Source organism: Myotis myotis, unplaced genomic scaffold (genome assembly GCF_014108235.1).
Source record: "Myotis myotis isolate mMyoMyo1 unplaced genomic scaffold, mMyoMyo1.p scaffold_m19_p_1, whole genome shotgun sequence".
NCBI lineage: Eukaryota > Metazoa > Chordata > Mammalia > Chiroptera > Vespertilionidae > Myotis > Myotis myotis.
The window spans coordinates 801,854-829,376 of NW_023416313.1; the positions used below are offsets into that span (position 1 = coordinate 801,854).

The 27,523-nt window shown below is 64.2% G+C and overlaps 2 protein-coding genes, 1 long non-coding RNA gene and 1 other non-coding gene across 8 annotated transcripts in view; 3 read left to right on the forward strand and 1 right to left on the reverse strand.

The window, feature by feature from the left end:
• NSD2 (nuclear receptor binding SET domain protein 2) overlaps window positions 1-11,953 on the forward strand; it is a 32,332-nt gene extending 20,379 nt beyond the window's left edge. For both annotated transcript variants that reach the window (XM_036326792.1, XM_036326801.1), the window contains exons 9-21: window positions 1,812-1,943; window positions 2,339-2,462; window positions 3,190-3,390; window positions 3,959-4,138; window positions 4,909-5,065; window positions 5,180-5,385; window positions 5,781-5,884; window positions 6,694-6,963; window positions 7,191-7,307; window positions 9,184-9,325; window positions 9,508-9,614; window positions 10,452-10,656; window positions 10,998-11,953. In XM_036326792.1, coding sequence (XP_036182685.1) covers window positions 1,812-1,943; window positions 2,339-2,462; window positions 3,190-3,390; window positions 3,959-4,138; window positions 4,909-5,065; window positions 5,180-5,385; window positions 5,781-5,884; window positions 6,694-6,963; window positions 7,191-7,307; window positions 9,184-9,325; window positions 9,508-9,614; window positions 10,452-10,656; window positions 10,998-11,248 — 2,196 coding nt within the window. In that variant the 3' untranslated portion in view covers window positions 11,249-11,953. The remainder of the gene's footprint in view (window positions 1-1,811; window positions 1,944-2,338; window positions 2,463-3,189; window positions 3,391-3,958; window positions 4,139-4,908; window positions 5,066-5,179; window positions 5,386-5,780; window positions 5,885-6,693; window positions 6,964-7,190; window positions 7,308-9,183; window positions 9,326-9,507; window positions 9,615-10,451; window positions 10,657-10,997) is intronic.
• On the forward strand, window positions 8,976-9,097 carry LOC118661982. Its single transcript, XR_004969558.1, has one exon.
• Window positions 11,954-14,095: 2,142 nt separating the features above from the next.
• On the reverse strand, window positions 14,096-24,000 carry NELFA (negative elongation factor complex member A). 4 transcript variants are annotated; one of them, XM_036326897.1, is made up of 11 exons: window positions 23,245-24,000; window positions 19,661-19,832; window positions 18,826-18,987; window positions 17,901-17,990; window positions 17,207-17,337; window positions 17,053-17,122; window positions 16,719-16,807; window positions 16,013-16,124; window positions 15,080-15,372; window positions 14,869-14,968; window positions 14,096-14,764 (listed from the first exon to the last, which is right to left on the reverse strand). In XM_036326897.1, the coding sequence occupies exons 1-11, from the start codon at window positions 23,452-23,454 to the stop codon at window positions 14,580-14,582; spliced, it is 1,614 nt and encodes a 537-aa protein (XP_036182790.1). In that variant the 5' UTR covers window positions 23,455-24,000; the 3' UTR covers window positions 14,096-14,579. The 4 variants fall into 4 exon arrangements, with proteins under 4 accessions (XP_036182790.1, XP_036182806.1, XP_036182800.1 ...); XM_036326913.1 differs by lacking the exon at window positions 23,245-24,000 and adding an exon at window positions 22,394-22,523; XM_036326907.1 differs by lacking the exon at window positions 23,245-24,000 and adding an exon at window positions 20,838-21,550.
• Window positions 22,563-25,931, forward strand: LOC118665507. Its single transcript, XR_004970636.1, has 2 exons — window positions 22,563-22,653; window positions 25,082-25,931. It is a non-coding gene; the product is annotated as an uncharacterized LOC118665507 (long non-coding RNA).
• The last annotated feature ends 1,592 nt before the right edge of the window (window positions 25,932-27,523 follow it).

A 27,523-nucleotide genomic window follows, 5' to 3' on the forward strand; every position in this document is an offset into this window, starting at 1 on the left:
GGGGACCGGTATCTGAAGGGCGTGTGGCGTGGAGCGTGGCTCAGAGCACCCCGCAGGCTGCCTTCTTGGGGTGTCGGTGCTAGAGAAGGAGGGCGCGGTCAGGAGGGCTGCGAGCCCCGCCTCCCTCCAGGCAGCCATAGGACCGACCGGAATTACGTGTCATTCGCCTGCTGCTGCTTCCGTCCTCCTGGAAAACACGAGGAAACCGGTTAAAAGGTCCCTTCCTCTTAGGACCGAGTGATGGGGTGTCAGACACGAGCGTGTTGAGGCTGGACAGTGGCCACACACCCTTCACCCGCCCACGCCACCTGCTGGGTCCCCCTGAGAGCCGGCCCTCACGCCAAATGGGTGTGCTCACAGGAACGTCCGTCTAGACAGCGATGGCGAACCTGTGACACGCTGTCAGAGGTGACCCGCGAACTCATTCTTTTGGTTGATTTTTCTTTGTTACATGGCATTTAAATATATAAAATAAATATCAAAAATATAAGTCTTTGTTTTACTATGGTTGCAAATACCGAAAAATGTCTGTGTGTGACATGGCACCAGAGTTAAGTTAGGGTTTTTCAAGATGCTGACACGCCGAGCTCAAAAGGTTCGCCATCACTGCCCTAGACTCTAGCCCAGGGGTGGGCAAACTTTTTGACTCGAGGGCCACAATGGGTTCTTAACCTGGACCGGAGGGCCGGAACAAAAGCATGGATGGAGTGTTTGTGTGAACTAATATAAATTCAAAGTAAACATCATTACATAAAAGGGTACGGTCTTTTTTTTTTTTAGTTTTATTCATTTCAAACGGGCCGTAGTTTGCCCACGGCTGCTCTAGACAAAGGTCGTCGATGAGGCTGCAGAGCAGGGCGTTGTCTGTGGGCTGTGCACTCGTTTCTGCGAGTTTTTCAATGTGGCCTCTTCCCCTTCCTCACTCTGTCCACAGGTGGACAGCAACCGGGGACACATCCGTGCCCGTGGCTCCTGGGGGCAGGAAGTGCAGTTCATAGGTTTGCTCAGTTGAAAATTCACTTCTCAACATTTATTGGACGTGAGATGTATTTATCTGATGTTCAGTTGAGAACTGAATTTAAGAAAGTCTCCAGTTGCTAATGGGAGAGTTTCCTAATGAGAGTTTTACTGTTTCTATTTAAAGACACAGTCTTGCTGGTCAGGGAGGGGATGCTGAGTCAGAGGCAGGGGAGGGAAGCCCCGAGGAGGAGACGGCTGGAGCTGCCCCGCCTCCAGGCCGTCACCCGGCCCCACGGCTGACAGGCAGCTCCCGGCCTCGCGAGGGAGGAGGACACGCAGGGACTGACACGGAGCCTCGCTCGGTGTAGCCAAGCGGCTTGCGGAGGGAAGGCTCGCATTCTGCCGGCACGTTGGCTCTTTCAGAAACTCACTGGCACTGATGTTCCTTTTACTTAAAATAGCCGGACCGTTACCCACCGGGTACGACAGGACAGGACCCTCCGTCCCAGAGCCCGCCCGCGGCCACCTGTGCCAGCACATTGCCTGTCTGAGGCTGTCAGGGCGTGTCCGTCTCCCTCGCGCACATGCGTGCACACGCCCTGCACGTCCGCTGGGAGGAGGCCCGTTTCTGACTTTCTGTCCAGCTTCTCTCCACGTTGTTATCAGAGACCCCGCTGGTGACCACGTCTGCTGAGAAGAGCTGGCCGCGCAGGCGAGCGGAGAGGCCAGTGCGCGTGCGCGCCATGCGTGTCCCACGTGTGTCCCACGTGTGTGCACGTGGACCGAGCCCGGCGGGCCTGTCCCTGGAGCTCCTGCGACTAGTGAGCTGTCGTCACCTCCTCCACCTGCAGGTCTCGGACGGCGTGGGCGACGAGCCCTCGGAGTCCCCGGACGAGAGTGCCGACGAGACTCAGACCGAAGTGTCCGTCTCCTCAAAAAAGTCGGAGCGAGGCCTGACTGCCAGGAAGGAGCATGTGTGCCAGGTGAGGGCGCTGCCGCCTTCTCACGACCCGCCGGGCGCCAGCCGCCTGCCGGCCCTGGGCCAGGGTGGGAGTGAGGCGCACGCGGACACGAGTGCTTTGGGGGTGGGGAACGTGGGAGGAGGCGGGAGCTGCCGGGACGCCCCCTTGGTACACACGGGCAGCGGGTCACCAAGGGCTGTGTGCCCAGCACCCTGAGCGCGTTGGCCACCGTGTGGTCAGCTCGGCCCTCGCAGCTGCCTGGGGGCGAGCTTGACTTCTGGGGAGGGTGTGGGCGTCTCCCGGGACGTCCCGCAGGCTCGTGCTCCTGTGGGTCAGCGGACACGGGGGCTGGTGCTCGGGGGCGGGTGCTCCTGGGAGGAGCTGGGCTGCAGGGCTCACCCGCTCTCCGCCCCCAGCTGTGCGAGAAGCCCGGCCGCCTCCTGCTCTGCGAGGGCGCCTGCTGCGGGGCCTTCCACCTCTCCTGCCTCGGGCTGCCCCGGCCGCCCGAAGGGGGCTTCGTCTGCAGCGAGTGTGTCTCAGGCAAGTGCCGTCCCGGCCCCAAACCCCGGGCAGTGCCCAGGCCGCGGTCCTGCGATGCCCCCAGCCCCCGCCCTGCACCCAGAGGGCCTGTCGCTCCCTTGGCGCCTCCCTTGGAGCTCGGTGTGACTGCTATCAAGACGGTGTCACTCGTCTGGTCTGGGGACTGGCAGTGGCGTCCCGTGGGCGGTATGGGCCCGGCTCTGTGGAGGTGGCCGTGGTGGCTGCCACGGCGGGTGCAGGCGACAGCCCCTCAAGGACACAGGAGCCTGGAGTCCTGCCGGCCGCAGTGCGGCTCCCCCCGCACGGCTCCTGCTCTCACTGGGCTTCACCAGCACAGTCTGAGGCGGGTGGGACGGGGCAGCACAGGGGTCGCTGTTCCCCTCCTGTCCTCGTCGGCCCGACTCCTGGGAACCTGAGTCTCCTGGGGAGACCCTCAGGCTGTGGCCTCCCCTGGGCGCCTCCCTTTGGGCTCCCTTTGCGTGGCTCTTCACGTGGTTGCTCAGCCCCTCTCCGCGGGGGAGGGACGCCTTCCCCTCTCGCTCACTTGAGTGGCGCCCACCTGGCTGCTGCACATCCCGGTCCTGCAGGTGAGGCGGGACTTGCTGAAGCTGGTGTGACCGCCCCCGTGGCGGGAAGCAGCCTGGCGGCTCCCAGCGCTGTGGCTGCAGCGGCTCAGGGACTCCCGCTCATCCCTGTGCTTGTCCCGCCCGCCCCTTTCTCGCGTTAGGGATCCACTCGTGCTTCGTGTGCAAGGAGAGCACAGCGGACGCCAAGCGCTGCTCCGTGCCGCAGTGCGGGAAGTTCTACCACGAGGCCTGCGTGCGGAGGTTCCCCCTGACGGTGTTCGAGGGCCGCGGCTTCCGGTGCCCCCTGCACGGCTGCGTGAGCTGCCACGCCTCCCACCCCTCCAGCTCCCGTGCCACGAAAGGTGGGCTCTGCGTCAGCCCCGCGGGCACGTGGAGGGTGGGCTGGTGGCCGCGTTGCTTGGAGTCGCTTTCCCTGTTACTGACCAACACAGGTTGGGTTAGGGTTTTTCTTAGCAAAGGACTTGCTGCCCAGCCCCCTTCGCTCCCCCTTCTCGCCCCAGCTGTCACCTTACAGACCCTTCGTTCTAGAGGGGCCCTTGGAACCGTGCTGATAGGTGTGTTAATTCTCACTCGGGTGGTTTCCGAAGAGAGAGGAGAGAGCGTCAGTGTGAGAGACACATCGAGTGGTTGCCTTCCACACGTGGGGCAGGTAGATGCCCTTGGCCGGGAATCGAACTTGTGACCCTTCAGTCCCTGGGCCAACGTTCTAACCACTGACCCACCGGCCAGGGCTAGAGTGCAGCGTTTTAAATGCCGGGCCCTTTCCTCGGGCGTCTTTCAGGACGTTTTTCTGTTACGTAGTCCCCCTCCCGTGCTGGTTGTGTCTCGTCCGTCGTGGCCGTGTGTGTCCGTGGGTGGAGGCAGGGCGGTCTCACGGCTGCTCACGCAGGCCCTCCCGTCTGCCCCCAGGGAAAATGATGCGGTGCCTGCGCTGCCCCGTCGCCTACCATGGCGGGGACGCCTGCCTGGCGGCCGGCTGCCTGGTTGTCTCGTCCCACAGCATCGTCTGCACGGCCCACTTCACCGCCCGGAAGGGCAAGCGGCACCACGCCCACGTCAACGTGAGCTGGTGCTTCGTGTGCTCCAAAGGTGAGGCTGGCGGCCGCGGGAGGGCACCACGGGGTTTCCCACGCTCTGCATGGCGGGCACCGTGACCTGAGTTAGCGGGAGCATCTCACAGTCGCGAGTGCTGGCTGTGGTGAGGGCCCCCGTGCTCATGCCCGGTGCAGCTGCCGGTGCTACGCGCTGTCCGGGAGGGGATGCGGGGGGTGGGGGGGGGGGGGGGGAGGCGTGCTGTCCGGGAGTGGGGTGCGAGTGGGGCCGTGCTGTCCGGGAGGGGGTGCGAGTGGGGGGCGCGCTGTCCGGGAGAGGGTGCGAGTGGGGGGCGTGCTGTCCGGGAGGGGTGTGCGAGTGGGGGGCGCGCTGTCCAGGAGGGGGTGCGAGTGGGGGGCGCGCTGTCGGGGAGGGGGGTGCGAGTGGGGGGCGCGCTGTCCAGGAGGGGGAGCGAGAGGGGGGCGCGCTGTCCGGGAGGGGGGTGCGAGTGGGGGGCACGCTGTCCAGGAGGGGGTGCGAGTGGGGGGCGCGCTGTCCGGGAGGGGGGCGAGCGGGGGCGCGCTGTCCGGGAGGGGGGCGTGCTGTCCGGGAGGGGGTGCGAGTGGGGGGTGTGCTGTCCGGGAGGGGGTGCGAGTGGGGGGTGTGCTGTCCGGGAGGGGGTGCGCTGTCTGGGAGAGGGGTGCGCTGTCCGGGAGGGGGCGTGCTGTCCGGGAGAGGGGTGCGCTGTCCGGGAGGGGGTGCGCTGTCCGGGAGGGGGTGCGAGCGGGGGCCGCGGCCGCGCCAGGCTGAGCCGCCCCCCTTTGCAGGAGGGAGCCTGCTGTGCTGCGAGTCCTGCCCGGCGGCCTTCCACCCCGACTGCCTCAGCATCGACATGCCCGACGGCAGCTGGTTCTGCAACGACTGCCGGGCGGGGAAGAGGCTGCACCACCAGGACATCGTGTGGGTCAAACTCGGGAACTACAGGTTGGGACCGGAGCCCCCCGCCCTCACGTGTGTTTGCTTTGCAGAGCTGCAGTGCGGAGCGGTCGCCGCGCTCTCTGAAGAGTCTGTGAACCCTCTTTTTAATATTTATAATAGATGGTGGCCGGCAGAAGTTTGCCATCCCAAAAATGTCCCCCCAAATATTCAGAAAATGAAGCACGAGATTGGAGAATTCCCTGTGTTTTTCTTTGGGTCTAAAGATTATTACTGGACGCATCAGGCTCGAGTGTTCCCGTACATGGAGGGGGACCGGGGCAGCCGCTACCAGGGGGTCAGCGGGATCGGCAGAGTCTTCAAAAACGGTACGGACGTTGCCGGGGCCGTGAGGCCGGGGGCGCGGGGCCAGCCCTGGTTTCTGCTTGTGAAAGTGGTTTCCGTGGAGACCCGGGCCCGTGGGGGCCCAGAGTGGGTTGGACTCCTGTGGCCTGGGGGTGCGGTTCGTTTCACTCGCACGCGTTGCGCTGTCTTCGGGAAAGTGCACGTGCTGGTTTGCAGGAGTTTCTCGCCGCTGTTACTAAGAGGGAGGTGTGGGGGGAGCTTGCCTGCTGTGGCCTCGAGCACAGGGGACTGACGCCCACCCGCTTCCACGCGGAGTGTGGGGTGTCGCCGGTCCGGGGCCGTGGGAGGGGACCGTGAGCTTGAAGGGCAGGTGGGCTCGCTGACCAAGCGCTGTCCTCCCACCACATTGACCTTTCAGCACTGCAAGAAGCGGAAGCTCGTTTCCGTGAAATCAAACTGCAGCGGGAAGCCAGAGAGACGCAGGAGAGCGAGCGGAAGCCCCCGCCCTACAAGCACATCAAGGTGAGCGCGGGCGCACAGTCACAGCAGGGAGAGCAGACGTGAGGCCTCGGCCGGTCCTTGTGCCCAGGACGGAGGGGCGGGCAGGGCTGAGCCAGCATCCCGGGGACCAAAGACTGTGCCCGCTCCGAGGGCGTGGCCAGCAGGGCCGGAGCTGAATGTGGCCCTGCATCTGCTCCGGGTGCCGGAGCCCGGCAGCGGTCATCGGGCCCCGGGTCCAGGCTCCTCTCTGCGTCCAGTCGCAGCGAGTCCTGGCGAAGGCAGCCCCGTAGTCCTCAGCAGGTGCCGAGTCTTCCCTGGCCAGTCCCGGGGGCGCCTGTCGGAGGGCCTGCCCGGGGCTGGAGGCCGCTGTGCCAGGCGCAGGCTCCCTCCCCGGCCGCTCCTCGCTGCACTTTCCTTCCCACTCGTGCTGCTTCCCTGGTGGGGCTCTTCTCCATGAACAGTGAGCCCGCCCGTCCAGGTGGCGCCGTGGGTGCTCCTTGCAGAGGGAAGTGCCCACGGACGTGGGCCGTGAGGGGTGCGGGCACCTCCTTGTCCCGGGCAGCCTGTGTGCCAGCTGTCCAGTAGACGGGGACTCGCACTACCACAGAGCACACGGGGGCGGGCATCTTCTGAAGCTCCAGGGCAGGTCGGCCGCTCCCTGCGCCTGGCGAGGGCCCTGTGACCGGTGGGGGCTGTGCACCTCTGGCCAGGCTCCTCCCTGGGCCTCGCAACTGACGGCCTGCAGGAGGCTGGTGGGTGGGGCAGGGGTGCCGGGTCATGGTGCCGTCGCGTCAGGGCACCGGGCTGAGGCAGTGTACCTGTCCCTGCAGGTGAATAAGCCGTACGGGAAAGTGCAGATCTACACGGCCGACATTTCCGAGATCCCCAAGTGCAACTGTAAGCCCACGGACGACAGCCCCTGCGGCCTGGACTCGGAGTGTCTGAACCGGATGCTCATGTTCGAGTGCCACCCGCAGGTGTGCCCCGCCGGGGAGGCCTGCCAGAACCAGAGCTTCAGCAAGCGCCAGTACCCGGAGACCAAGATCGTGCGCACCGACGGCAAGGGCTGGGGCCTGGTCGCCACGCGGGACATCCGCAAGGTCTGCCCTCCCCTCCGCCTGGGCCGCGGCTCCGAGCTGCACGGGGCACGCATAGGGGGCGTCCAGGTGGGGGGTTGTCACCACAGTTACCTGTCCAAGTGCAGCCCAGAAATTCCCGTCAGCGGCGGCGTGCTGGGAAGGTGGGGCTGTGCGGGCGGGGCCGTGGGCGGGGCCATGGACAGGGCTGCCAGACCCCAGGCGGCCTCCAGCCTGTGCTCCGCCCACAGGGGGAGTTCGTGAACGAGTACGTGGGTGAGCTGATCGACGAGGAGGAGTGCATGGCCCGCATCAAGCACGCGCAGGAGAACGACATCACACATTTCTACATGCTCACCATCGACAAGGTAGCCGCCGGCGGGGGGAGGGGGGGACACGTTGCCTGGCGGCGGCCGGGTTCAACCTGTGCAGCTGTAGGGGCGACTGCCCCGGCACTATCCCTCAGTGCGAGGTGTCTGGGGCCTCGTGTGCTCACTGGTGTGAGGGGCGCTGACCTCTTCCTGGGCGTCAGAGAGAAGCGGGAGGCCCGGGTGGGGGTGACACCCCGTCATAGGGAGCTGCCTTGGTTGGTTTGGAAGGAAGGCCTGCGGTGGTCAGTGCGGGGGGAGGGGGAGGGGAGGCAGGTGTGTCTGGGGTGCAGTCGCGGCCCTTTCTGGGGTGACTTCTTTGGTGACCACAGCCGCTCCAAAGGCAGCAAGCGAGCTTACATATTCCGGGGCCAGGCCCTCCTCCTGGGTCGGGGGGAAGCGGGGCCGGGGCCTGGCCCGTTTTTAGAGCCTAAACTTAATCTTGTGATGTATAAGTGCCAGTCACTCCTGTAACACAGACTGGTTCCTGCCTGGTGCCGCCCGGGCAGCGGCTGGGGTGCAGGCTCTGCCCAACACGGGGGCAGAATAAACAGTCACTCCTCAGTGTTTCTTATAGAAACAGACCAGCCCTGCCCCAGCGTTTGGGGGGACGGGGGACATGAGCAGACCCTCAGTAGAAGGCTAAGGTGGGTGAGAGCCCGAGACAAGGCGACCACGCTGAGGGAAACAGAGCACATGTTAGAAATGGGGAGACCCAGACAGGACCGGGGACCAGGCCCCCGAGCAGCCATCCTGGGGACCGGCTGGGACGCGCCCAGCGGGTTAAGGGCGTCAGACAGCTGTTAGCTGGGTGAGGGCAAGCGCGGGGGAGAGGTCAGGGGTCGGAGGTGCAGGCACGCGAGAGATGGAGCCTGGAAAAGTGCACATTTCCCCCAAATCAGGCCACGGGAGTTTGTTACCACCTGACCAGGGTCCCGCGACCTGCGGCAGTCCCTGCCCCCAGGCTGCCTGCAGGACCGCACCCGTGGCTGTCTCAGCAGTGAGGCCCCTGCAGGGGCCGGGCCGGGCTGGCGGTGGAGACCTGGGCAGATGCGGGCACGCGCTGCAGCCGGGAGGGGTGGTCGCTGCGCAAGACCAGGACGCTCTGAGAGCAGCGGTCTGTGAGGAAGCCGGGCACTTACTCAGGCACAGAGAGACCACCTGAACACGAGAGGGCGGTGGGGACAGGCCAGGCCTGCGGGGCACGTGGTGTCCAGGACGGTGTGCACCCTGCACCGTGTCAGGGACGTCCATCACGACCCCGCGAGTGAGGCACGTGGTGTGAGGCACGTCTGCCGTGCGGGCGTGGAGAAGGGGGTGCGTGCGGACAGAGCGTGACAGAGGGGCTGGCGTGTCCGTGTCCCTCGCTGGGCCTGGTCCTGGATGTGGCCCGACACAGCGGGCCTGCCCGCCCTTCCCTCACCTCTGGGCTCTGCCTCAGGGATACGGAGTCTGGAGCCCAGGCCTGGGGCAGCAGGGCTGCCCCAGCTGCTGGCCGCCAGCTGGGCTCTGACCACGGCACTGTCGGCTGCTCAGAGTGCGGGCGTCCTCCCTCCTGCTGGGAGCCGTTTGCGTCCTGGGCCCGTTCGTAGTTGTTGGCTGCGCTCTGTGCGTCTGGGGCTGTCGGTGCCAACCTTCGGTGCCCGCCAGCGAAGGGGCACCAGGCCTCGGCTCCCAGGGCTGGTCCCATCCACGTGGTCCTGACCCGCCCTCCGGGAGCGACAGCAACGGGACTGGATTGGGGGCTCCTGCCCGAGTGGACGCAGGAGACCACGGTTGCCAGTACAACACCGGCTGTCCGCGAGTCTCGTGCGGGGCCTGTGAGACGGCCGGCGGGTGCCCTTGGCCGCACTTGAACCCTACGTTGTGCCTCCAGGACCGCATCATCGACGCCGGCCCCAAAGGCAACTACTCCAGGTTTATGAACCACAGCTGCCAGCCCAACTGCGAGACCCTCAAGTGGACGGTGAACGGGGACACGCGTGTGGGCCTGTTTGCCGTGTGTGACATTCCTGCAGGTACGGCCTGAGCCCCGCGCGTCGGAGGGCCCTGGGGGGCGCTGGTCGCTTGGAGGTGGTGTCTGGTGCGAGGCGGTGTTCGCAGCTGTGGGGACGAGTAGCGTGGGGGTGGGGATACCGGTGGCCGGAGGCTCAGATGGTAAACAGACGGTGTTTCCATGTGGCTCATCTGCCGTCACCAGGGACAGAGCTGACGTTTAACTACAACCTCGACTGTCTGGGCAACGAGAAGACCGTGTGCCGATGTGGCGCCCCCAACTGCAGCGGGTTCCTCGGGGACAGACCGAAGGTAAAGGCCGCGTGCGCCCAGCCTGGGACTCCACGGCAGAGCCACTGGCCGTCCTGGGCGGGGGGCGGCCTCTCCCAGTCCCAGCCCCTCGTCACATGGCCTCCATGTCGGTGTCCCTCCTCTGCTAAGGACACGGGTCAGGCTGGAATAGGGCCCCTGCCCCATGTGACCTCCCCTCCCTCCCCTCGCACATCCGCTACGACCCTCTGCACACACAGCCCCCCCATCTCCCCCCTGAGGTGGCCGAAGGACACGACCTGGGGCGACACAGGCGCCTGCTGCGGGGATCCCTGCTGTCCTCATTCTATATAACAAAAGCCTAATATGCAAATTGACTGAACTACAGAATGGTGGGTGGAACTACTGGTTGCTATGATGCACACTGACCACCAGGGGGGCAGACACTCAATACAGGAATTGCCCACAGGCCCCAGGCCAACCAAGGCGGGTGCCAGTGGGGGCCCCGCCAGTCGCCCCACAGATGGGCCCTGATTGCCAGCCAGGCCTAGGGACCTTACCTGTGCACAACTTTCATGCACCGGGCCTCTAGTTTTCTCATGTTCACCACAACACCGGGTCGGGCAGAGCCCCGTGTCTTTGGTTCTGCCCGTCAGCAGGTCTGGCCACCTGGGCCTCAGCCGCTAAGGGCTCGTGCCTGTGCTGCTTCGTGTGCAACTTTCTCGCTCCGCACGGGCGTCAGCACAGGCGTGGGGAGCCACTTGCCGTGTTGAACCCCGTTCTTTCGATGCTGGGGTAGCCCCAGGGTTTTCTAAGCCCCTGAAGCAGCAGCTTCAGCCTGCTGCTCCTTTCCATGGACCGTGCTCACTCTCCCCCTAGACCTCCACTGTGCTGTCTTCAGAGGAAAAGGGCAAAAAGACCAAGAAGAAAAGCCGGAGGCGCCGGACCAAAGGCGAAGGGAAGAAGGAGTCGGAGGACGAGTGCTTCCGCTGTGGCGACGGCGGGCAGCTGGTGCTGTGTGACCGCAAGTCCTGCACCAAGGCCTACCACCTGTCCTGCCTGGGCCTGGGCAAGCGGCCCTTCGGTGCGTCCCACCCTGTAGCTCAGGGCCCGCAGTAGGGGGAGCAGAGCTGTGACCCCGGCAGGAAATCAGGAGCCCCCAGCGCTGTGAAAGTCAGACGTCTGTAAAAAACAAATGTTTAGATGGGAAATGACAAAGCAAGTTGGCAGACAGGTGTCAGGAGAGAGGCCTGGCGCCAGGCCCTTAAGAGAGGGAGAGCGGGGCAGCAGTAGGCACAGGCAGGCGGGGGCAGGCCCTGGGCAGCTGGCCTTTGCGCTCTCAGGTAGGAGGAAGGGAGGGAAGCAGCTGATGGGTGTGGGACTTGCCACTGGCTGCCCGGCTGGTAACATGCCATCTCCTTACAGGGAAGTGGGTGTGCCCTTGGCATCACTGTGACGTGTGTGGCAAACCTTCAGCCTCCTTTTGCCACTTGTGCCCCAATTCGTTCTGCAAGGAGCACCAAGACGGGACCGCCTGGCGCTCCACCGCAGACGGGCGCTCCTACTGCTGCGAGCACGACTCGGGGGCCGAGGCGAAGAGCCCCTTCCCCGAGCCCAGAAGGCCCCAGGGCAGGAGGCGGCGGAGGTGCTGGCGGAGGGTCACGGAGGGCAAATAGCACCTGGTGTGGCCAGGCCAGGGCTGCCAGGCCGGCCTGCCCAGGGTGGGCCGAGCTGGTGGGCTCGGGGCCGGGGCAAAGCCGCAACAGGAGCGCAGGCCTCTCGGGAGGGAGCGCCTCCACCACTGAGCCATCGGCAGCCCCGCTGCATCTGCACTGACCGCCTGAGCCGCGGGGCTCGGAGCGCCTGGGACAAACGCCCAGGATGACAGCATTACAGCTACTTGAATCGCCAAGAATGTCGACTTCCCTCCCCCTGGTTTTAGGTGAAAGTTGTGATTGACGTGACATGAAATGTTTTTATCTCCCCCAAAACCTGTAGCATAGTTTTTTCTGAATTGCTGGGGCTCAGACCCCGGAGTCCTCGGAGCCCATGATTTGGATGGACGAGCTGTACTGTACTGACGTGAGGTTTTCCTCCAAGTGCCCTTCTCACCGGAGCACACGGCTGGCCCAGGGTGGCAATGGGACTGCGCTAGCTTCCCGGCCGTCTGCTCTCTGCGGACTTGAACTGAGGGGTCCCTGCCCTGTCAGCCTTCAGAGAGCAGCTCCCTCCTCCGAGCCCAGCTCGCTGGCGTCTCCACCGCCCTGGCTCTTACCAACACCTGGGGAGACTTTGTACATTCTTTTCATTTGGCGTTTCTTTACGTTCCTGATTTTATTCTCAATATATTTTTGCTAAACACCGACTGAATCGTGTATTTACTGACGCGACCCTGAGTCCTCCCGCCAAGGTGTGGCTTTGGCGGGTGCGGCCGCGCTCCGGGGCCCGAGGAGAGGCAAGGCTGGAGCTGGCCACGTGTGGTCGTGGCCGCTTACTCGCTCTGTGGGTCTGTTCGCAGAACTGAGCTGTTGCTGGTCAGATGTGCTCGGCCAGGGCACCACCTGCCGACCCCGGAGAAACTTCTGGAAAGTACTGCAGTCTGTGCAAGATGCGATTCTTCCTGGAGTCCCTCTCCACCCTGGGGCTCAGAACCCCCCAAGAAGAGGGAGCATCCGCCAGGCACACGTGTGCGCTGGAGCCTGCTGCCCCAGGCGTGGCGGGGCAGGAACACGCAGCGGGCACGTTTCTGATGAAGGTCCGTGCTCTGCAGGGTTCGCAGCTGGTCCCACGTGGCGGGGGGACCCTCTCCACCCCCCGGGTTTGTGACTAGAGCTGGGGTGGGTCTGTCAGGCTGAGACCATGTGGCTCCTGGGGGCTGTGGGGTCCAGGCTGGCGGTGGTTTTCCTGGCTGGTCGCCCAGCCTTCTCTCGTGACCCCGGGCAGTCACCACACAGAACCAAACGGGAAGCCGAGAGCTCTGCCCCCGAACACGTCTGCACGTGGGGTTTCGTTACGGAAACCACCTGCCTGACGTGGGGCTGCGGAGCGTTTTTATGCTTAACTTTTCAATTGTCTTGAGAAAACCCTGGCTTGATTCAGATTTCCCTCCTACGTCCTGGCAGTGTTCGGGTCTGGGCAGTGGCTGCAGCTGCCGTGGGCGTGGCGCGCTCTTAGCCAGGGCCGGCGCAGGCAGAGGCCGCCATCCTTGCCTCCTGCTGGGCGTCTACGTCAGGGCCCAGACTTGGGTTTGCAGTGCACTTTGGGGAGATTAACTTATTTCCACATTTGACAGTAAAATCTTGTGATTGAGTCACTGATATTTCCAAGTTTTAAACTATCTTGAAGGAAATACTAGAAACATTTTCAATACGGCTGCCCTTTTCCCCAAAACTGTTAAGCAAGTGAGCAGATAACACTACCTTTGAACGCGAGAAAACCATTGCGGGGTCAGGGCTGCAGCCGTTGGAGGACCTTCCCACTGGGGCCGCGGGCTGTCTCCACGGGGGCGCTCGCCTCAAAGGTGTGGTTTTTTTTTCCAAACACGGTCCAGCCCTTTTGTCATTAATGTGAAGCAGAAACAAAATGAAAACGGCTCAACCTCAGGATTCCTCGGTGTCAGGAGCCTATGCCCAGCGTGGTCATGGCTGCCCGGCTGGCACTGGCCCGGGAAGGTGGGCACCTCACCAGCCGCAAGGCCCAGGAGCGTGTCCGCCTCAGCAGTGACCACTGGGGAGGCCAGTCTGGCCCCCAGCACCTGGAGAGGTCTGTCCGCTGGTCCTCCCTCCCGGGCCCCACACTCAGGTCTGTGCTCTGACGCCTTTGAAGTATTGATCTTGGCGGAGAACCGTCACGTCTTCCAGGACGATCTTGTCAGAAGCGGAAGGCAAGCCTGTCCCATGGAGTCAGTGCCACGTCCTCAGTCCTAGGGGGGCGGTGCCCACGTGCCGTCGGGATGTGAAACTATCAGAACTTAAACCTCAGCCTCTGCCTCCCGGCGTCTGGACTTGACTGACGAGGCCGGCTTCTCTTAGGAACATGGGTGCTATCGGTTCTGACAGACTCCGAAACTTGAAGTTCACCTCTAGGGGGGATATACTGAAATGTAGACGTGGGAACTGCCAATAGCATTTAAAATGGAAACTTGTATTCGGCAAATTGTGTATGAATATTTTTGTATTAAAAAGTTTGAAAGGCTTTTTTCTTAAACGTGTTTTATATGGGAGGCAACATGAAGTTCTGGTCTGAATTGTCACTGCAAGGCGCCCAGCACGCCCTCCAACGCCCCAGCCTCAGACGAGGGCGAGAGGCTGGTCTCAGGGAGTCTAACAGACATCAGAACAGCAAGTGCAGAGCTGACTAAAACGACTGTGTGTGTTTTAATTTTAAAAATAAGTTGTTGCATGTCCCCATTAAAGGTGATGTGGTCAGTGGGGACGAGCTGCTGGCTCTTCCCGCCTCTAAAGAGCCTCCCACGGCCCCACCCCACCCCGAGGGGGCGCTGCCCCCAAAACATGGCCCTGGGCTTCCTGTAGAAAAGCTAAACTTTAATCACTCAGGTAGTTTGTACAATGAACACAGGTGCCCGGAGGCTGGTCTCAAATGCTCACGACTGTACAAAAGACTAGAAAACCTTGGGCGGGAGTGTGGCTCGGCCTCAGCAGCCTGTCCCCACCCTGTTCTCAGCCCGCCTGGCCCCCCTTTGGTCCCCTCAACCTCGAGGGCAATGGAATTTAAGAAAAATAAAAAAGTAAAAGTCTATAACAGGCAGAGCTGTCACTAAAATTAGGAAGTTAGAACTTTTTTGGTTAACTTTAACATTCAAAAATGTAATATTGAATCCAAAAAAGTGACTTAGATCACACAAAAAGTAACCCATCTTAAAACTTAAAAAATCAGTCTAAAACACCCCGAGAGCGAGGCGGGGCTCGGCAGCACGGCGGAGGCCTGCCCCTCGGAAGCCAGGGCCTCGCCCTCGGGGCCTGTGCCGCGGGGGCAGGGCGGGCGGCCCTAGGACACGTTGGCCATGGGCTTGTACTTCTTGAAGCGCGTCCACTGGCCTGTGGCGTAGTTCATCTCGAAGACGGTGTCCACCAGCATGGTGGTGCTGCCCTGGCCGTCCGACTTGGGCAGGTCCTCCGTGTGCTCGCTGAGCTTGATCTGGATCACGTCCCCCTGCTCCTGGCACGGGTTCTCTGTGGAGGCGCAGGCTGCTGGGCGGGTCCTAGGGCCAAGGAGCCCACCCCCCCCCTGCAGGGCCCAGGGCCCCCCCACGCCTGGGCCGGCCACACGAACCCACCTCGGGAGCCGGCCATGAAGCCCAGGATGAGGGCCTTCTCAGGCCGCGTGACCTTGTTGGCCGTCTTGAACATCTCCTGCGCGGCAAACATCTGCTCTCTCTGCAGTGCAGGCGGGGGGGTAAGTGTCTGGGCCGCGGCCCAGGTCCTGCTACCCTCCACCCGCAGGCCCTGCCAGGCACCACTGGCACCCCCACTGCCCGGCACACCTACCGTGAGGGACAGATTCTTCTTGGGCTGCTGCTGGGCAGGGGGCTGAGTCTGTGGGGCCACCATGGCCACTGGAGGTGCCTGGGCAGCAGTGGTGACAGCTGGGGGTGTGGTGGGCGTCAGAGGTGAGGCAGGCGCCGCAGGCGTGGGTGTGGGTGTGGCTGGGCTCAGGCCGCTGTTGTACATGGGTGCCCTCTGCTTGAACTGTGCTGGCAGGGCAGGGCTCGGGGTGCTGGGCTCCTCGGGGGGCCGGCTGGCTTCCCGGGAAGGTGGGGCTGTAAGCACAGTGAGGCCTGCTGAGGGGCCAGGAGGTTGGGGACCCCTCCCCCAAGCCCTGTGCCGGCCCAGCCCCTCCTGGTGGTGACTATCCTGCCCACCCTGCCTGGCCCGGGCAATGCTCGGCCCTGAGACCTGGGGTCCCCAGGCTCCCGGGCCCTCAGGTGGCCTCTGGCCGCAGCAGGGCAAGCGCCACAAGCAGCACCCCCGCCTGGGGTGGGAACAGGCTGCAGAGAGCCCTGCCCTGGACCAGAGGCCTCAGGCCTTTTCAGACAACACCCGGGCTCTGCTCAGTGCCTGGCCTGGGCCAGTTCTCGTCCTGGTCACTGGCGAGGCAGGAAGGCAGCTCTGGAGCCCGCCTGGCTGGCAGACCCCAAGGCGTCTCTGGCCGCCCTCTCCCTGGGACCTTGTTCCTGGCAGCAAAGGGGAGCCCGACCAGGTAAGACCACAGGCCTCTGAGATGCAAGTTCCAGGACAGGGAGGGGACCCGCGGGCCCTGCGCTCTGCCCCCTTGGCCACTTCCCGGTCAAGCTGCAGCTGAGGCACCGCCTGTCACCCCAGGAGGGCCAGGCACGTGCCAGCAGCACAGCGGGCGGGGGGCCCTGGCAGGTGGGCGCCTGGGGCCTCGTGAGGGCGGCCCCCGCTGCTGCCACAGCCTACCTGGCGGCGTCTCGGAGCTGGGGATGTAGGAGGAGGCGGGGACCACGCTGGGGGTGGCAGGCAGGTAGCTGGTGGAGGGCAGCGACGGCTCGCTGTTCAGAGCCCCGAGTTTCTGGAAGACAGTGCATGGTCCCCCCCAGGAGAGGCCTGGGTCTCCGTGCCCCCCAGGAGCCTCGCCCTGGAGCAGGGCACGTGCCGCCCCGGCTGGAAGGGCTGCTCTGGGCCCCAGCAGGGAGGGCTGGGCTCCTGTTTGGTTAAGGAGCCCCAAGCCAGCCCTCTTTGAGGAAAGAAAAAAGTCCAACAACGGTTTTCTTATGAAAACACGACAGAAGGAAGACGTGCACACAGTAGGAAAAGGCGAGGACAGCTGCGCAATGGGAAGCTTCTCCAGGCCACAGCTGCTCACACAGTCTGCGCAGGGGACTCGGAGAGGCGGGCACCGGTCTCCCGCGCAAGAAAGGGGCCTGGCAAGGCGCCACATCTGGTGATCTCAGTTCGCCAGCATGTGTCACGTGACATGCACAGGCCGGGGGGCCCCCTGGCCAGCGCTGCCTCTCATATGCATGTCCATATGCATACACACCGCACACGTATGTATGCACACATGTATATACATATATATATATTCTCCGACAACACACTTTAGTGGCTAAGGATCGGGACGAGGGAGCACAGTGGCCACGTGAGGCACTGGCTGGAAGCCTACCTGTGTGGACACCAGGCCGGCTGCGTAGTCGGGGGTGGCGTTCTCGATGACCGTCTCCTCCTTGGCCGGCTTTTCCACCACTTCCGTGTCTGCGGACAGAGCCTCATCAGTGCCCCCAGTAGCCCCCCTCAAGCAGCTCAGCAAGTAGCCCCGAAACGCTGCCCAAGCCCGTCTCCAAGCAGAGAAGGAAACGCGCTCTCAGGAAAGGGCTGCCCCTGCGGCCACCTTCTCCGAGAGGCAGCCCCACTGGGACCAAGCACCAGGGGTGAGCCCGGGCCGAGCCCCTGCCGGTGGCAGCGCTCCCTCCGCCGACCCCGGGGGCCCAGGTACGCACCCAGCGTCTTCCTTCTCCTCTTTGCCTCTCGGCCGGCACCGACCGTATCCAGCTCAGAAATGTGCAGCAGCTGCCAAGATAGAGGCCGCCTTAGCTACGGTGTGGAGCGCGCCAAGGCCAGCCACGAGGGCAGACACCGACGGGGCGCGCCCACCTTCACGCCCCTCTCCTTCCGCAGAGGCGTCCTCGAGGGGGGCATGGGGGTCCGGTTCCCAGCCGGGCTGAAGACACTGGGGGCCGTGGGGCTGCGGAAGGGCGCCTGCTTCGGGATACCTTTGAGCGGGGCTGTGGGGAGGACAGGGCCGTCAGTGGCCGTGGCCCGTCTCTGCCGCCCGTGCAAGCCGCGCTCTCTGGACCAGAGGCCGCTGCCGTGCCCGAGAGGACAACGCTCACCCGCGAGGCCCTGGTCCTAGGAGCCTGCTGGTGCTGGGCAGCAGGAGCCTGACCCATAGCCCTGAGCGCACGGCCCTGCTGCGTCCGAGACGGGGGTGGGGTGGGGATGGGGGGGGCCTGCTCTCGCCAGTGAACAAGCACTCGGTGCCAGGTCACCTGCTCAGCAGAGAGGGCCTCAGCCAACAACCACATCACAGCCAACCTATGACATTTCTGCCAAAAACACCGAACAAGAATGCCACGTGGGCAGCCTGCACCAGCAATGGCCTTCCCTGCAGGCAGCACCTCTCCCGCCTTCCTGCCTGCCTGGTGAGCGGCTGGCACCGGCTCCATGGCTCCCTCCCCCACGCTGGCCGGCATCTGTCAAAGGGTTGTCACTGCACACACCAGGGACAGTTCCCTCTGAACAGGGCCTGAGCAAGAGGCAGCCCAGGGCAGTCCGGGGGCGGCCTTACTGGTGGTGTCCATCTTCCGGAGCAGCCCCCGGCCCTTGGCGTGGAAGGGCACCCCCGCGCTCCTCTTCAGCTGCTGGGCGGTCTCTGTGGCTGCGAGGGGAAGGGTGCATGTCAGCGGGCCCCACAGGGAGTGCCCCGCCCCTGCTGGGAACTGTGCCCCTACCACCTGCCGCACCAGGAGGTGCACGGCGAGTTCTCCCGTAGACACGCAGCCTGCAACTCTGAGCAGCGCGCCCACACACGGGGGTCCACACGTGGACAGCAGTGCCGTGGGGCTGTGCTCGCCTGGGGCACTGTCCATCTGAACCAAGGGTCACAGCAGCTGCTGGGTTTATTTGGCTTCTCTGGGACAGGGCACGTATGTATGTTATTGACACGTTAAGCGCCAAGCCTGCTTTATCTTCCTTCCCGTTTAGCCTGCGACACCCGATTTCACTGATATGCTGGCTGCACCGGTGACTGACGTGGCGCTTAGCGTGTTACTATCCATCCCACAGCCACTCAAAACCCCTGAAGTCCGTGTTTTGCTATTTGGCTGAAGGAATGGAACTCCCTGCTTCCCGGCCGGGACCTGCCACACACACGCCCTCAGCCGCGAGCTGGGGAACACCTTTCCAGCCAAACCCAGACCTGCACCGAGAACGAGGCGGAGTCACGGGAGCAGGAACATCCTGTGCGAAGCCGCCTGTCTCGTCGCCCGTGGGACTCGGGACAAATTTCATTTTTGCAACTAAGAGTACAAATACTTAAACCTGAAAATCCTGAAGTTTCCAAAATAGATTTTAGAACATAGTTCAGTGTAGCAACATGCAGGACTCCGAAAAGACCGTTTAGAGCGTGAAATCTAAAAGGAAGCTAAGAATAAAGCCACAGACAGACCAGCGCGGCCGCTCCCCACCCAGCGCGGCCCGGGGGCGGCACTCACATTTCTGCAGGAGCTCGGCGCGGAGCGTGGCGCTCTTCGGTTTCCTCTTGAGCTGGAAGTGCTTCACCGGGGGGGTGAGGGGGCCGGCGAGGGTCGTCAGGGCGCTTTTATTCAAGTACCGGCACTCGAGAGGCAGCATGGCGGACGCCTCGCACTCGGTCACTGTCCGTCCAGAAGCAGCACAGTGAGGAGGGGGCTCCCCACCCGCCTCCTGGAGTCCTGGAGCAGGTACCCGCCAGGCCAGCGCGGGCCTCAGCGCGGCCACCTGGCCTCCGCCTGACTCCGAGGCCTGTCTGTCCCCGAGTTAGTGCGCAGGGGCTGGGAGCCGCCGCAGTCAGGCCGTGGCCCACGGAGCAGACACGGCTCCCTCGTTAAGGGGCCGCCAGCTCTCCTTCACGTGTCCTTTCAGACACGGTCATTTCTAACAGTTCCTGGCTCATGATCTGAACAACTGAACTGCTGCTGCTCCCAACACCACTTCTGCGCATCTGCTCTGTGCCAGGCACTGTTCTAGGCACTGGCGACACCCCTGCACAGGCAGTGCACGCGCCTCATGGGCTGCGAGGCGGGGGGGGGGGGGGGGGGGGGGGGGCGTGTGAACAGGAAGAGAATAAGTTTCAGCACAAGCAAGCGCGGGCGGGGAGGCTACGGGTTAGAGGCCCGTCTCGTGGTCGTGAGGACCGGAGGCAGCGTGAGGGCGGTGCGTGCACACAGCGCCCTCCTGCACAGGGCACGGCCCACGAAGCCCTCAGAGCCCAGATGCGTTTTTACAAAGACGTTTCCCCTCGGGAAGCCTGCTGCCCTCCTCCCAGCACAAACCAAACAGGCGACATACCCTTCTCTCGAAGTTCTCCCAGAATATCCTGAACGTTGGGGTTCTGCTCTTCAAGATCAAGGTTAAGCGAGCCCGAGTCGGGAAAGGACTTGAGAATGTCGGCGACCATGAGCACCCAGGGGTCCGAGTCCAGGGCGGCCAGCTGGATGATCTCCGCCAGGGCGCCTTTCATCTGCGGGGGGGAGGGCGTCCTCAGGGGCCCCGCCCTCGGGGAGCCGCCCCGCTGCCTGGAGCAGTGCGGCAGGAGGCGCAGAGCACCAGGCACAGCCACCATCCTTTGTTTCTAAACACAGAGGGCCCCTCAAACTCCCTGTAGCTTCTGGGGGCCACAGGGCAGCGCCCAGCCTCTCCGCACCTGCCCCCTGCCAGGCCCACCCTCACAGGAACCACAGCCCCTTCCTCCTGCCCCCCAGCCTCCACCAGGCTGCAGTGCCCTCAGATCTAGTGCTCCCACCGGCTGGTGGCCGCTCTCCTGCGGGGCAGCCCCAGCGCCCAGCCTCCCACAGCAGCACCAGGCCCCTGCAAGCTGACGGCATCTGCAAGGAGCGCGCACGTCTGTCTGCGGCCTGTGAGTGCGTGTTGCTGAGAATCACACCAGGCGCCACCCCGTGTAGGGAGCCTGCTGATGAGGCTGCTGGGTGCGGAGAGCTGGGCCCAGGTGGTGAGGACGGGAGCGGCGGCCGGGCGGGCGGCCCTGGCACACTCCCCAGGCCCGGGTGACTCCTGGGAGGGCAGGGAAGGCGTGTGGCGTGCTCACTGGTTCTGTGACCCACACGCCCCGCATCTGGGGAGGCCTCCCCAGGGCACAGAGGTCACTGGGCCTGGAGTCAGCAGGTGCTGGGATTCGGGACAGAAGGCGCCCACGCTAGCAGGAGCCTCAGGAGCAGCCAGGCCCGGCACTCCCCTGGGACAGCACAGGAGACCCTGGAGGCCAGCACGCCAGAGCCCCAGGGTAACACGGGCTGGGCCCTGGCCCCTCCATGCCCGGAGGCCGAGTTCTCCCCCCAGCGCCTCTCTGCCCACCCGGCGCCCCTCCCCACCAAAGCGTCAGCACGTGGGCCACAGGGCCTCGCAGGGTGAGCAGTGACGTTATGACCCACAGTCCCCCCCGGGCAACCTGAGGACTGAAAACATCCGTCCTCAGTGCAAACCAAGAGCCGCGTCCACCAGGACTTGCCATGAGTCTCCACACAGCATCTCTCACAACAGACACAAGGTGGAGACACCCCGTGCTCCCCAGCTGACGAGTGGCTGGTGACGACAGCGGTGGGTCAACCAGCGGGACATCCCCCGTCATAGAGGATGAGGCAGGACCACAGGGTAAGCCGTGGGAACACCGCGCCGAGGCAGAAGCCAGTCATCCAGGCCACAGATCACGAGTCCACGCAGCAAACGTCCAGACCCGGGGAATCCACAGGCACAGAGAACAGATGAGCGGGCGCCGAGGGCTGGGGGGGGGGGCCTGCTGGTTGGCACCGGGCTGATCTGGGGCTGACGGAAATGTTCTGAAGTTGATTAGGATGATACACACCAACCACCAACTCAACTGTCCCTACCACAGGGGTGCGTGGTATGGTACCTGAGCTATATCTCAACAGAGTTGTTAAAACTCATTCATGATTAAAATAAAGTTTTTAAATTCTAGGGATGGAATTTTCATAACCAGATAAAAGGTACCTACAAACAGCAACAGGAAACACTGTCTCGCTAGTGGCAAGAGAGAGCCTCCCTGTGATCAGGAGACAATATACCGGAGGGTCCTGGTGACTGGCAGGGGGACGGGGAGAAAAAGAAGTAACTGGGCAGCGACCATCACAGAAAGGACACAGCAAGGTAAGGCTGTACAGGGAGGGTACGGCAGCCAGGAAGGCTTCAGCAGAGCCGCCATCACAAACTCACCTAAAACACGTCTGTAACATGCTTATGACATGAAAAAACACGGGATGTCTAGAAATCGACCTCACACCGCGGCATGAGAAGCGGGTGGGGGTGCGGCTCCTTCGCTCCGAGTCCCGGCTCTAGCGACAGAGCCTGGTGCGTGGGGCAGAGGGGACGGCTCGGGAGGCCAGGAAGGCGGCGGAGAGAAACCCTGTGGACCAGCCGCCCGGGACCCGGCACCCCCAGCCCAGAGCTCCCCGAGCGTGGGGGGCAGCAGCCGCCTGTGGGGGGCCTCGCCACCAGCCGGCTCCCCGTGGATCCCGCCCCAGAGGAAACTTGTCTTTGGTTCCTTAGTTCAGTCCATCCGGCTGAAGAGGAGCAGCTGGGCATGTTTTAGGGGAGAATTAAGACTCTACAGCCGTGTGTTCTGGTCCGTGGAGGCGGCGGCCCAGTTGTCTGAGGCCTCCATTCCGGCTGCTGCTGGGGCCCGCGTCTCCCAATGGCCCAGAGAGAAGAAGGGGAACCAGTGTCCCACGGTTTGACCGACAGACCAGGCGCGTGCCGGCCGTGTCTCATGTGCGCGCGGCGACACCAGCTGTGGGTCCGCCTGGCCCGAGGGGGGTGGGGCGCCGCAGAGGCTTCCGGTGGTTCCTGTTTCCTGCCGAGGCCGCGCTCCCTGGGAAGCCTGGGGCCCATGCTCAGCGCCAGCTCAGCGGGTCTCTCCAGGCCCCGCCCCCCGCCCGCCCCGCACCCACCGGCCCGCCCCGCACCCACCGGCCGGCGCTGGTGAACACGGGCACATGCCCGCTCGGTCTGGGTGGCGCTGTAAGCTCGGCCGGTCCCCACGTCACTCACATGATCACCAACCGCTGCCCGGCGCTCCCTTCTGTCTCCTCGGTGGACGGGCGCCCCGCCTCCCGCTGCCGCCCGGCGCTCCCCCCGCGGAGCGGCCCGAGCCCCGAGCCCGTGGGAGAGCCGTGGTCCGGGTGCGGGGCTCAGCGTCACGCACCGGGATGCAGGGACGGCGCCGCCACGGCGGGGAGGGCGGGGCTCGCGGTGGGCGCGCCGGGGGCCCAGTGGGGGAGGAGACACGGGAAACTTCAGACCGTGAACAAGTAAGTAAATAAAGAGAGGGAAGCAGCCTCGGGAACACTGTCCCGAACGACGAGACCAACACCCGCCGTCACGGCCGCGCCCCCCGACCGAGCGGGGCTGTCGGCGGCGCCTCCCGGAGGGAAACGCGGGGGGACCGGCTCCATCCCCGCGGGGTCCCCCTCCGCCTTCCTCGCTCGAGGCGATGGAGAGGACATTTCAGGGGAGAGCGCGGCCGAGGCCCCCACGGCCCCGGGCCCGGCGGGCGGACCGGCCCACGCGCGCCGCCCCGAGGAGGCAGCGCCGCGGACACGCCCGCGGGGGCGGGACGGCGGTTGGCGCTCGGCCCCTCCGCGCGGAACCACCCGACGCGCGTCCCGGGGAAACCAACCCGAGCCCCCAACTCGCGTGACGCAGACACGGGCGGGGACGGGCCCCGGCGTGCGCGGCCCCGCGCGGCGGCCGCTTCGTGGGGCGCAGCCTCCAGGCCGCCCTCCGAGAGGCTCCCCGCCCGGGCCCGGGGCCGCGCTCCTCCGCCGCCGCGCACAGGGCCCCGCGTGTCCGCGCCGGGAGCGGGGGTCCGGCTCCGGAGGCCGCCGCGCGCGCCGCCTCACCTCGTCCACCGCGCGGCGCGGGAGGTGCAGCGTCCCGAGCAGCAGCTTGAGCTTCACGGCCGACGAGAGGCCGTGGAAACAGAGGCGGATGTTGTCGATGACCGCGGCCGTGAGCAGCGACGCGATGCTGGGCGGCGCCCACAGCTCGTCCGTGGCGCCCAGCTTGTTGTGCAGCCACAGGCCCGTGTCGCTCTCCCGCATGGACGCCATCTTGGGGGGGGGGACGCCGGGCGCCGCCGCCGAGCCGGCATCTTATGAAGACACCTGCGCGCCCGCGGCGAGGCCCCCCGACATGGCGGCGCCCGCCTGGCGTCTGCGGTGACGTGTCGTCGGGGCGGGGCCTCGGCGAGACGCTGCGTGGCGACGCCGGCTGAGGCGCGCCGTCCGCCGTCACGTGACAGGGCGCCGCCCACTGTCCGTTCCGGGGGCAGCGTGACGTCAGAGGAGGGGCGTGGCGCCGTCGGCGAGTGCGCCTGCGCGCGGGCGGCGGCGATTGGAAGCTGGTGCGCCGCGGGTCCCCGAGAGAGAGCGCGCGCCGCCGGCCGAGGCCTTACACTGCGCCTGTGGGGCGCCGAGGCCCGGGGGCCGCAGGGAGGGAGGAAGGCCGGCCCGGTCCGGCTCTCGTTCGCCCGCCGCGTGTGCCCGCGCCAGGCCGCGCCCGCGAAAGCCCAGCCCGCGGGGCATGTCATACTTGAGTTGAGCCGAACCTGCGGGCGCGCCTCGGCGGTGGAGACGCCCCCGGGAGGGGCAGCTGCACTCGGAGTCCGGGGAGAGGACGACGGCCGCGGGGAGTCGTGGGGGTGGGAGAGGCGCGCGGACCGGGGGGACGCCCACGTTCCGGAGGCGGGTTCTCCTGGCAGCCCTGCCCCCACCCCACCCGCGGCGTGGGCCGCAGCGGAGCCCCGCCGCCGGAGGCGGGCAGCAGGCCGGTGAGACGCTCCTCCCGGCGGCGGACGGCGTGATGGGTTTGTTACTGGGAGACGCGCCCCGGCCCGGCCGGTGTGGCTCCGGACAGCGTCCACCTGCGGGCCGGAGGGTCCCGGTTCCATTCCGGGTCGGGGCGCGCGCCTGGTTGTGGGCTCGTCCCCGGTCCCCGGTGGGGGGCGCGCAGGAGGCAGCCGACTCGTGGGTCTCTCCCTCTCTCTCTCCCTCTCTGAAACCAGTAAAAGTGTATTTAATAATAACTGGAATTGTTCACAGACAGACCGCAGTGTGGTGACGACCGGGGCGGGGGGGGGGGGGGCGGAAGGAGACCGGCCGGGCGGTGCCGCGGCTGCACCCCTGGGAGCGGCTCCGTTTGGTCACCCGACGTCACCCCAGTAAGTTCCATAGAAAAGAAGAGAAATAACGGATCGTGAGCGTGAGAAGCAGCTTTACACGCGGCTGCGGAGCAGGCTTCCTGAGGGCGCGGGCCGCGCGGGGCTGCGGCTCCAGGGCCGGGCAGGAGCCGCCCGGCGAGCCCACGGGGTGCGGGCCAGGAAGGGCCCGGTGATGTGGGCCGCCGGCCTGCGCGGGGCGCGGCTCTTTGAGTCCTGGGGCGCGGTTCCGGGTCATCAGGGAAACGCGCCTCGGGCTCCGCGCCGGAAGAGGAGGCGGACCACGAGGACGAGGTGTTGCCAGATTTCAAAGCGACGGAGGATTTTTTGTTTTTTTGATCCTCCCCTGGGGATATGTTCCATTGGTTCTTAGAGTGGAAGAGAGAGGGTCAGACAGAGCGAGAGAAACATGGATGTGAGAGACATGCATTCGCTGCTGCCAGGGCCTGGGCCAGGGAAGAGCCTGCAACCCAGGCACATGCCCTTGGCTGGACTCGAACCCAGGACCCTTCTGTCTGCAGGCCGACGCTCTCTCCACTGAGCCACACCAGCCAGGAGTAAAAGCAGCCGAGAATCAACAGCGGGAGTGAGAGGGAATGCCTGTACGTCAGAGAGAGAGACGGCCGGTAAACCAGCGGGCAGGAGGGAAGAGGGCGAACGGAAGGGAACCCCAACCTGAGAAGCAAATAGATGCTTGAACGGATCAGCCACCTGAGCATCAAAATCACCTGGTTCCCCGTACACCCATCAGACGGCAATACGAGAAAGTCAACGTTTCTGGCTTTAAATATGGATAGCTCATGCCCCAGCACCATTTTTTGAAATGAATTGCCTTCGAACCTTTGTTAAAAATCTCGTCTGGCCCTAGCTGGTTGGGCTCAGTGGATAGAGCATCGGCCTGAGGACTGAAGGGTCCCGGGTTCAATCCCGGTCAGGACACAAGCCTGGGTTGCGGGCTCGATCCCCAGTAGGGGGCGTGCAGGAGGCAGCCGATCAATGGTTCTCTCATCACTGAAGTGTCTCTCTCTCCCTCTCCCTCTCTGAAATCAATAAAAAATGAAAAACCAAAAAGCACCTCCTGTGCGGCAGTGGAGCAGGAGGGCCCAGGAGGGGGCCTGGGATGCCACGGGGTGAGGGGAGGACAGGGCTGCGCACGGGGGCATGGGGAGCGGGGGGCAGAGTGGCCTCGGTTCCTGCCCCGGCTGGGCCCGTGTCCCTGTACCAGACAGTCTCCCCCAAGCCCTCCACCTGTGGGGCCCCGTTTTCCATCTGCTCTGCGCACACACACACACCTGGCCCCAGGAGGCAGTGCTTAGGGTAGACAAAGACCTAGCGCTGGGCCAGAAACCCTCTCCAGGCCGGCCAGGACCAGGCCCAGTTGTGGGGTGCCCACCACTCGCCCCGCAGATCAAACTGTCCTCCCTCCCTCTAGTCTTGCTCCCAGGTCTCCCTTTGTCGCTGACCTCCTCCTCCTCATTTACACCCCAAGACTCTTCCTGTCTCCCCAAAAGCACTCCTCTGGGTGTCTCCTTCCTCAGCGTCCGGCCAAAGCGCCCCACCCACAGTGTGAACCCGACCGTGCCTCACACCGGCCGATGACGGTCCGTTCAGACTTAACGTTCTCCAGGGCGTGGACATGTCTGTCACCGCGATGCGAAGGGTCAGAGACCCCCTCCATCCAGCCCTTCACACTCCGCCATCAGTCAGACCTGTTCTCCCATCAAGTCCCACTTCTCCACTCACAGCCCTGCCGCCCACCCCGACCGCACACCGGGCTCTGGTCCCTCCTTCCCCACCCGACAGGCCCTCGGACTGGAACTGGACAGCAGTTGTTGGCTGCTGTCCCCGCATGAAGCCGCCCGGAGTGGCCCCATGTGAGCGTTGGGCCCCGCCGGCCGGCCGAGGTGGGGAGCAGCCAGGCGCTCCCTCGGGGTCTGTGGAGCTTCTTGCCGGGGACAGTGAGGAGCAGCAGCCTCCACTGTGGCCGTGGGCGACCACTCAGCATCGAAACACTGGACCGAACGCACGACACGTGGTGCTTCCCAGGCCGCAGGCCACGCCGTGCCCAGCGGGGTCCCTGAATGGAAGGCGACAGGTGAGTTCCGTGAGCCCAGGCCACCCTGGGAAGACTGGGGTGGGTGCCGGGGTCCAGCCCCTGCGGTCCAGGGGTCCCCAAAGGTGAGGACGGCATGGTCGAAGAATGAAGGACACGGAGACAGTGTTCAGATGATCAGCATAGCCAGGTTCTCTTTATTCTCCTGTTACATCTGTATTTATACCATCTGATCCTATAAGCATGCCTCTGTAGTTACATCATGGTATGTTTTGGGTCCTCCCTTAAACTTCTACAGTTCCTTGTTTCATGTCCATAGTTTCTTATCTAACCTTTGCCAAAAATCCTGTTTCCATCTAGTTCTGTAGATTTTAATCCTATCCATTCTATTCCAAAGGTTAGGGCTAGTTATTTCCATTCCAAGGTCACTACTCTGCTGTTCTGTTAAGCTACAAGGAAGTAACTGAAGGAGATTATCCTAAGTAAAGATTATGTAGCTTAATCGTGATTGTTCCTAGTTAAAGTGATTAACTACCCACCTGGTACTTAGTTAAGGGGTTTTACTAATTTATTCCCTTCCTTAGTCCTGTTAATCCTTAACTCCAGGGAAATATCTCCACCTGGAGAGACAACCTTTCTCGGAGAGGTGACCTTGGTTAAAACACACAGCGCTAAGAAGGGGAGCAAACATTAAGAACAGTATGCCATATACGCCAGGTCCCTTGAAACATATGCTGTGCAGATGTTTCTTCCCTGCAGCGACTGTGTCAAGCAGCAAGGATGGACCGGCTTCTGGCAAGGGGGGACGCCGTGGGCAGCACCCCGACGAGAAGAGACAGAGCGTAGAACTTGGGGCGACCATGGTGACTGGCATTTCAGGGCCGAGTACCAGAGGAGAGATGCATAAAAA